The 9,997-nt window shown below is 39.9% G+C and overlaps 2 protein-coding genes across 2 annotated transcripts; both read right to left on the bottom strand.

The window, feature by feature from the left end:
* Positions 1-1,261: 1,261 nt before the first annotated feature.
* Positions 1,262-2,536, bottom strand: LOC105273684 (uncharacterized). The gene is made up of 2 exons (XM_011316265.1): positions 2,022-2,536; positions 1,262-1,689 (listed from the first exon to the last, which is right to left on the bottom strand). The coding sequence occupies exons 1-2, from the start codon at positions 2,494-2,496 to the stop codon at positions 1,421-1,423; spliced, it is 744 nt and encodes a 247-aa protein (XP_011314567.1). The 5' UTR covers positions 2,497-2,536; the 3' UTR covers positions 1,262-1,420.
* Positions 2,537-4,046: 1,510 nt separating this feature from the next.
* Osi3 (Osiris 3) lies at positions 4,047-6,761 on the bottom strand. The gene is made up of 3 exons (XM_011316279.1): positions 6,541-6,761; positions 5,773-6,286; positions 4,047-5,466 (listed from the first exon to the last, which is right to left on the bottom strand). Exons 2-3 carry the CDS (start codon positions 6,275-6,277, stop codon positions 5,099-5,101), a joined length of 873 nt encoding a protein of 290 aa, XP_011314581.1. The 5' UTR covers positions 6,278-6,286; positions 6,541-6,761; the 3' UTR covers positions 4,047-5,098.
* Positions 6,762-9,997: the final 3,236 nt, after the last annotated feature.

Here is a 9,997-nt window from a genome sequence, read left to right on the forward strand (position 1 = left end):
AAAGAATTCTTCCAGAATTTGAAACGTAATGTCTTCTTTCTTCTATCCTGTAAATTCTGCGATTTCCACTACGATACGACGAAAAAATTTCTCAAACGAAAAATGATTCTGATAGCCACAGTTGAGCTTTTTTTTTTTAATTGAAAAAATATTAATATTATTATTATAGAACGGATATTAATGAATGAAGAATTTTATAATCATGTGACATTCAAGGAATGATCAATGAATTTGCATGAATGAAGATGGGTAGATCAATTCCCGCAGTTCATTCATTACCAGGGACCCATGAAGTGCGACAATGCTCAAACCATAATGTAAATTTTCAATGCTGTGATTGCAGTGGAGGGCCATTCTCGTCTGTGCGTCGCTCACTCCGCGTCTCCTCGTTTTATGATATTCGAAACGTAAAAAAGGAAGCGAGTGGAATTCGTGTCAGTGGGTCTCGGTCTCTGTCAGGGTTCCTGTAGCAGCTTGGTTGGTCAGAGGAAGGAGGTAAAAGGAAAGGTCTCAAGACAGTGTTGGTATCACCGAGGTAGGAGAAAAGGGGGCCCCAGCTACTTTTTAGTGGTCACCACTCTCCACACCATCGATTCCGGATGCAGTTACCAGAGAAATTTCATCGATAACACACTCGACTTCGAAATCACATTATCACTCAAAAAAATTCACAAAAAATTCTATTTCTCCGTCCAATATCAATCCACAAACGACTTCTCAATCAACATTCATTTCTGAAATCATAAAAACATTTATGTCTCTCATATAAATAATCTACAGATGGAAAAAATGAGTTACAAAATATCACAAATGATTCTCAATTGAAGAGAGGACACTCTAGGTGCTTATTTTAGGCACTCGAGGAACTGATAAAGACGGAACTGAAAATTTGCGATTAAAAAAGAAGGCAAATTGCGTGTCAAGGTCGTTGAATTGATTTCCTGTAGATTTATCGTGTGTACTACTTACTACTTGATTCAGTGTAGGTGAGATGTAGATTGTGGGGAGCAGATGCGAGGCAACAGGTCGGTGTCCCACTTTCCTCATTGGTCAGTATCTCCCCTACTGTCTTTATCCTGCATCTCACCTTTCCTCTCTCTTTTCCAATCCAATACAAACCCAGAAGACTCGTGTTAACATCGATGTTATGCGATGCTACACCGGACATGACTCCGATTTCGATGATCTCAATTATTATTATTTTTTTTTTTCAAAAGAAAGCGTCAATTAACTCAGCCCTTGGTTCATCACATTCGTTAAAATCTATATTTATTCAGGATCGGAGGATTTAATAAATAGACACAAGAGATAAAAAAGTTGAATTAACTATTTTAAAATTAGGCGTTTGGTGTCACTGATGGATGTCACGAGTCGCGAGTGTTCCACGTGATTTTTTAATCACTGGAAACTCTTGTTATCGTCAGGTTGATACGGGGGTTGCTGATAGATAAGCGTAGCCTTTGTACGGCCAGAACTCTGGATCATCGGTACTCCTTTTTGTGTGATGCCCATGACCACTGCTGACTTCCTGGGCATAAACAACGTGATGTCCACCGTCGGAGCTACCGGAGCTTGAGAATTTCTTAGCTGCCACGATCAGTGACAACATCAGGGCTAGGGATGACACCATCAGTGCTTTCATGGCTAGAAGACCAAGTGCACCAAAACCCATGGCACCCAACATTTTCCCTAGAAAGGTATTTCAGTTAATATATCCATCTCTCAAATTCTCTCGATACACATCAGAATTTTCCTGTCTCTCCCATAAAACTGTCAGCATTCCCAAAATAATTGTCAAATCCCGAAACATTATATCAAATAAATGAGAATTTTCTCTTCTCTGTCAAAGTTAATGGGAATCACTCGAAGGTCATTTTTTGACAGTTTGAATCGACAATTTGGATCAATCCAAATACAATCCGGGGTAAGTCACGCAATAATGAAAATACTTTTGAAATTCGTGTACTGAGGCATGAATTCACGAGTAGTACGGTTGCCAATTAGAAATACAGTGTACTCACCCATCATCAAAGCAAGAATTAGGAAGCTATTATTATTTCCCTTTTTGCCACCTCCAAGTCCAAGTCCACCGTTGCCACGTCTGCTACTGGGTAAACTCTCCTTGACAACATTTTCAAAATTATCCGGCAGCAAGCAAGGGAGTTTCACCCTGAGTTCCCTACCCTCCAAAAACCCGAACATGGAGTTCTTCATGGTTCTGGCCCTCTTGTCGCGATCGTTAGGCTGAATAATACTGATTCCATCGGTGATTTGAATGCGTGGTGCGTGTGCAGCCCTCTCCAACAGCTGCTGAATAACACGCTTGACAATTCTGACACCATGACAAGATATCGAGATGTTCTTAGGATCCTCCACCGAGCAAACCATGGGTATTCCCTTCCACGGATCCTTCGCATATTCCTTATCATCCTGCCGATAGCTCTCGCCAGAAATCACTAAAATCATAGCACAACAACACCACCAGATGAACGACATTCTTCTTCGTTATCAGGAGTATCCACTGATGATCGACAGCCTCAGCAGGACTAACCGTCGTCCTCACCAGCTCCTTGCCATTTATACAGATTGCACGAGTCATTTTGTACCTTAGAAATAACAACAAATCCAATACTACCAGAAACAAAAAGCGGCATGAATGGTTTTATCTTTCAGTGGCAACAAAGGCAATCCCCTGTTTTTCGCTATACAAGTGGATGGAATGGTAAAACTGTTTCACTCCACCCAAGGCCACATTTATTTTTCATTTTTATCCCCCCATTGGAGTGTTCTAGAGCGTTACACTTGGACGGTGGATCAGTACTGGTTACAAAGTCATTCCATTATTTAGTACAGTACTTCCGATATTTACGTACAACTTTTATGGGAAAAAAATGAGCCAACGGCGTCGTTATCCTCACTCATTCGCAACACAAATCCCAGGGATTGGGAGTGGCGAAGGAGTGCAATCGTTTCCAACGTCTGGGAATTGCAAATCCAAAAATATTTCGTGGGATACATAAATGGGCGATATCAATAGTTGAATTTTAGATGTGTGATATTGAATTTGATTATTGGTGGAAGTTGGATTATCGATTCACGGGAAAATTCTCGATGAAATGGAGAGAGACGGGAAAGATCGAGTTACTGAATCTAGTACATCTCCGTAGAGGCCTTTCTCTTCTGTTCCACTTCTCTCCTGAATATTTCTGCTGCATTTTAACCCTTCTTCAAGGTGATGGTCTGAACGGAGGGGATGGGTATAACTAGAGCTAGATTACGATATTGCAGGACTATTTCCAGCAGAACTGGCTAGATCAATCGATCTCAGCAAATCAGACCGTTCATTCATTCATGGATCAGTTCAATTACCAAAATAAATAAATCAATGAACGATTCAACCAATTTAATGGATGAAAATGATCAAAGACTATCGAAACAAAATTATCAAGTGTTAATAAATGGTAATGATTAATGAAAATTCGGAAGGCTAGTTCCTCATCATATCCAGCGGTGAGAGTATGGAGATGAAAATGCACTGGAGATCCGTGAGAAACCGAAAATCGCTATTCACCTGTGCCAAAAGCGGAATGAAACAGGAGAATGAGAATAATTAATTGTCATCAGGAATCAATGTTTCTTCAGCTTCAGCTACCTCCAATGGTGAAAGCTGTAACGCGTACGTTATTGGGACCGGATCCTCCACTTATTTGAAATAAACACAAGCAGAATCATTAATAAATAAAAGGAATAGTACTTCTAACTGCTTTAAAGCGAAGAGACGAGATCAGAAGTTTATCCCCTGGTGAGAATTCGGGTGGGGTAACGGTAATGAACACTTGATGAGTCATAACGATCAATGATGATTCTAATAAAATAACTGAAGGTAAATATATCGTTTCAATTCCAGAAATCAATCTCTCATCCAATCCTCCAATCTCCCAATCCACAGTTTCATCAATTAATTTTTTGATCGTGGAATTAAAAATTCCAATTATTGATGTTGGGATTAATAAGAAATTGATGAGTCAGCTATAAAAAAGTCAGCGTTAAAAAAAAACAGTAATAAATACATTTATTTCACACATAAATCCGTGACAACAGTTATTATACAATTTCCTTTCTCCCAGACAAACAACAGTAAGTAGGAGCTTGGAGCTGATAAACAAACATCAATAAATTAATGATAATCGTTAAGTAATAACCAACAATGATAGGGGAGAGGAAGTTATACGACGAGACCTTATTAAATGAGCTAATGATAAGTAATTAACGCCCCTGGTAACTCGTCCCGTCATTAACTGTCCGATCATGAGAATGAGAATAATAAATGTCAAATAAATAATAATTCTGTCTTGTGGTGATGATTATAATGAGTACGAAAATTCAGCTACTGTATCAGTCTAAGATTGGTAATTAGTGAGCAGTCCAGTGGGTTCACGTCATTTAACGTCGATGATAGAAAATGAGTCGAATGAGAAAAAAGGGAGACAAGGGAGACCAGAAATACAAGAAAGACAGGAAAGACAAGAAATAAAAGAAATAAAAGAAATAAAAGAAATAAGAGAAGGAAAAGTACAGATGGAATGACCATGAAGAGAAATGAGAAATGGAAAAACCAAAATGAGAAGTGAAATAATCATGGGAAAGTAGGCGGTGTCTAAGTGCTCATCGGCTCCAGACACGCACCTCCTTTTGTACGCATCCGTAATTCTAATACCGCTTTTAGCGCCGTCCGTTATCTAGTCCGTCCTCTATCACGTCGAGTGCATTAAAATCTACGGAAAAAATGAAAATGTGTACCCGTTGTTTTAACGTCTGTTAGTGACCATGTCCGTTTGCGTCCTTGTGTGGTCATTTGTGCTTGAGAATACCAGGGCTCTGGATACAATAATAAAAAATATGACGGAATGATGATGATGATTTGATTCATGATAGTGTTTCATGATTGTGTCCATGATTGGATCCACGATTGCGAGAGATCGCTTGAGCTTCAGAGTTGATCCTCAGACGCTTTTTTAATTAATATCGGTCGAGGATCGATGAAAAGTCGTTGATTCTCGGTTGATGGTTGTGATGGTGGTGAGTCTGGGGGGATGATTCAGACTGATGGAACGTGAGCTGAATAGGCTAGTTCTTGGCCTGTGCGTTGCTGATCTGGTATTGCCTGACTGTGGAAATTTCTTGCCCAACCACTTGAGTAGCTGTCACCGCCGTGACCGTGATCTGCGCTGTAGGAATGACTGGAGGAGTGATGGGGATGTGCCACCACCTCGTAGGTAACATGTTTCTGGTGTGAGAAGAGCTTCTTCAGACCGATTATACTCGCCAGAAGAAGTGCTATTTTCGAGAGGAGAAGGGCCTTGCCAACGAGGAGAGCCAGACCCTTGAACGCTAGGGCACCTACCAGACCGATCTTGAGGACTGCTGCCGCAAGAAACGGTCCCATGTTGTTCTTCTTTCCACGTCCTGTGATCGATCAATTTGGGTCAATTAATTTGTAATTCATGGTCTGATTCGTGGATTTGATTTGTTTCATGGGATCGGGATGAATCGCTTGCTCCGATAGTTTTCGTGATATGGGAGCAATCGATTTGATCGAGAGAATTCTCTTTACGTGCCTCAATAACCAGTGGGACAGAACGGATTCTTTAGTGTTTGAAAAATACTTTGAGATTCAGATCTAATCGGGTGGAGTCTCCGAATTGAAATTAGGGAGATTTTTTTTTATTTTTAATTTGGAAATTTTTTGGCTATAAGCGAAGAACTTTTTACCTTCAGCAACGGGGCTCTCAGATCTTTCGATGGACAGACCGAGATTCAGGGAGCCAGTCTCATCCTCGGATGCTGACACAACAACATCATCTTCAGGGAGTACTCTCCACTTGATGCTCCTGGACTTCATGAAGGCCAATACCTTGCTGGACACCAAGTCCATGAACTCGGAGTCCTCGTCATTGCTCCTACCAGACTCGTACGCAACAACCTCCTCAGTCGCTTGACTCGTCTTTTTTATCTCAATGTCATCCGTCAACTCAATGGACACCTTCTTCATGAGTTTGTTCATGTATGTGACGAGTTTGAGCATAACGCAGCTGCTGATGTCATTCTGAGAGCACTTGTTGTTGAGCTTTCGCATGAGTTCCTCCTCGTGTTTAGCTCGTTCAGTTAGGATCACAGTTTGCTGCTCAACAACACCGATTTTCTCGATTTTATCGAGTGGACTGGCAAGGGCAGCACTCACTGCACCGATGACCAATAGCACCAGAGCAACCTTCATGGTTCTAATCTATAAAAAATAATTAGACTTACTAGAATATTCCATAGAATAATCAAAACAAATAGCCCCACGCAATTACAACAGAAAAAATCCAGAACCGAATTGCCAATTGATCATGTTCAACTGAATTGAATTCATGTTCAAATGGACTTGACATGATTCGAAGAAAGCTGAGCTCAAAAATCGGTGGAAGTTTGAAAGATGGATTAATAATTTGGTGAGATGAGTCAAATGTGCCAATAAATGATTAACCAACATCTCACCTCTAATACCGAATCCTTAATCCCTCTCACGTGTCCACCGCTGAATTTCTCCGAATGCACACCAAAAAAAAAGGTGTCACGTGCCCTTATTCCCGTGGGTTGTTAGTACGAGCGATGCAAGGCTTCTGAACCTGCGTCTTGCCCCGGCCACTTTATATACGTAGATGCTCGCTTAGTAGATTACAAGTCGGTGTAACCACCTCCCTGGATTATTTCTCTCGTCCCATGGTACGTTGCACAGTGTGTGGAAGGAAACACCCGAACGCGAGCAAAGTGAGTGAGAGAACCTGGCATTGAAATAAGCCATCAAGAGCAATCCACCACCGATGCCTTCCAGAAGAGGATGGAGCGAGAAAGCTCGTATTTAGTTGGGAACAAACCTGGGGAGATGGTCGAGAGGGGAGATATCAAAGTGGGAAGGGAGTTTGAGGTGTTTCCTCCTTCTTAAACTGGTTAACCGATGCTTTTCCGTATTTCTTGCGGAAAATATTTTCCACCGCCAATTCACTCCCACCTCCGCAACGAGTCAACCGTGATGCACATCCTCCTCATGTACTCGTGTACTTTTGTTGTTATGAGAAGAAAAAATAGAAGATGCGTTTGAGAGAATCTATAATTCATACGTGACTATTCCCCGTGAATCAGCCCCATGGTGCGAGATGAGAACAGCACGAGAACGGTGTCACGTATGTAGAGCAACCATACGCCATCCATCCCGGTTTATCATATCTTCTCTCTTCATTTCATGACCATCTTGCACTCCACATTAATTGTAATGCATTCATTGCAGGTCTTACGGGGGTCCCTGTAAATCATTCATTAATCATCTCTTTTATGGCTCGCCCAATTTTTTCAGATGTGCCAATTTTTTCACACGCTTGATATTTTGGCTTGAAAAATTTGCAGTTTTTCACAACGACAATCTGACAGGAGATTTTTGGAGAATTATTCACCGATCACTCGGTTAATGTCGCAAAAGTTATTATTCTCCATTTTTACATCCTTATAGCAATAAAAACCTGCGAAAATGGGGGAAATTCCGGTATTCATTCCCTCAATTTTCAATCTGCAGTTGAATCTCGTTGGAGTCGCACCTCTCCACAATTTCTGTCTTCACGTATCTTTCGGTTCACTGATTATAATACCCTCGGGCTACGGGATGTAATCCATTGTTCTCTCCTATTCGAATTTGCAATGAAAAATTAAATTTGCGGTTGGATACAGTCGAATTTTCCAAATTCGCATTCATTACAAAATAAATTATAATTCCATTGAGTTGTACGTACAATTTAATGTTTTCAATTAATTTCGTTTACTGTTTAATTAATTTTTTTTTTAATTGTAGGATTGTAAGGGGATTAAGCGGATTTAGTCAGACTTAAGGGGCGAAGTCTCCATTGAAGCGTTACTTGAAATTTCACCCCATTGTTTACGGCTTGAATGACCTCCGAGGCGGAGTAGTACTCTCACCGTTTTCCATAGTAAGGAAAAGGAAATAAAACAAGAAGCAAAACGATATAAATACGAAATCCAGAGCAATCCGACTTTCCAGAGCGCAGCAGTGGCCGGAAGGTCAGATTAACGTGAGACTCCCGGGATTTTACCTTCTCCGGGGTCTTGATGAATGTCGACATTTTATTTTCATTCTTTTGCCGTTCACATATGAAACTTAATTGACAGTAATTCGTGCTCGCGGGGGGGGAGGGAATGAGTTTTTCTCGGAAATGGAGTGAAATTAGATCAATTTCGCGCATCATTTTGGTGGTTTAATCATTCACCGTTACGTTTAATTCTCTCGATTTCATCACTGTAAGTCGAAAAATGGAAATGGAGGCAAACAAAATTTTCCAACTTTCATTCAAACCGCGGACGTCAGCAAAAAAAATATGATAACGGCTCTTGCGTCTTTGGTTTTATTTTTTTTGTGGTATCGAAGTTAATTAATGGATTAATTCAGATGATTTACGAGTATTTTTAGTGATTGCACTGTGCAATTTTTTTGTGGTAGAAGAATTTCGGGAGATTCGAACAATCATTTTTTCAATTATGAAAAGTGTGCGAGCGGTGAAAGAAGGGAAATTATGCCCTGGATTGTTTTCGATTTCCAAATCATTGCGGAGTCTTTCATTATCTAGTGTAAAATTGGACTCGATTGAAAATTTCAGGGTTCAATAACAGATACATCAACGAGAATTTCAGGAAATAAAAAATGGTCCACTCTAGATTGATGGGATGAATGGCTCCCCACCAAAACGCTTCCTCAAGCCAAAAAATGTAAAAAATGTAAAAAATGTAAAAAATGTAAAAAATATAAAAAATGTAAAAAATGTAAAAAATGTAAAAAATGTCCATTAAAATTTGTATGGATTCCACAATTAAAAGTTTACGACATTTTGAGAAAAAAAAACAACAAAAATGGCCAATTGAATGGTCAATGGCTCAATTATTTATTCCTTAAAAATACCGTATAATTTGACATTTGAACGGTGAAAACTTATCGAGAAAACCTATCGCTCGATTTGTTTCTCGCGATGATTCGATATTTTCGATATGCGTATCGGAATCCCGACAAGTATAAACGCAAATTGACAGCAAAAAAAAAATGGATGTTGATGGCAATGGCGGCTTACCGCTTCCGGTCTTCTCGTAGTAACGAGGGCACTTGGTCAACGGGTTCGCAGTTCCGTCCGATTCTCAGGACTGCGAGTGAGAACTTATTCGACCGGTTTTGGTACACGTACATATCCTCATACCTTAATCGTTATTTTTTGTCCCAGGGAGAGAGGCACCTCTTGAACGTATTTAATCCAATAATTCGTCGAGGATTCTGCCCTCGGTTTTCTAAGCAAAGAATAAACGCAAAAATTGAGAAAGAAAAAAAAAAGAAAGACATGTTCACCATTTTTATCATGCAATTGATATCTCACGCGAGGTAGAGCGCGTGGGAGATCTTTACGAGCGACATTAGTAGCCCAGTGATGTTAGAAATTGTTCAGGAAATGATACTCCGGGAATAATAAGGGAATTAATAAACATAAGTAAACATCGGCTAATTGGTGGATTGTAATGGAGCTCAGCCACTGGTGGAGTTTTATCAATCGCTCCAGATAAACATGCTACCGTGAATTTTTTTTTTCATCGCCTCGGTTATTGCGCTCTCCCCAATGCCTTAATAATTCATTTCGTTTATGGAAAGATCATACTTTCTAATTTCATGTTAATTCGGATAATTAATATATCTATTTTGCAACATGGCGTGACTGGTTTGCGTCGTTAGTACAGGATTTCTTAAAATATCAGTCACAATGTCATGGAATTTCCATTAAAAACGCTCTCTAAAATTCGCGTTCATCTTGAAAGTCCAAGAAAATTGTTTTTTTTTTTGGATTGAAACATTGCTTACAAATGAAAACGAGTTCGTTGACAATTTCGAGCAATAACTGACGGGTTGGAAATG

Source organism: Fopius arisanus, unplaced genomic scaffold, assembly GCF_000806365.1.
Source record: "Fopius arisanus strain USDA-PBARC FA_bdor unplaced genomic scaffold, ASM80636v1 scaffold00001, whole genome shotgun sequence".
Taxonomy (NCBI): Eukaryota; Metazoa; Arthropoda; class Insecta; order Hymenoptera; family Braconidae; genus Fopius; species Fopius arisanus.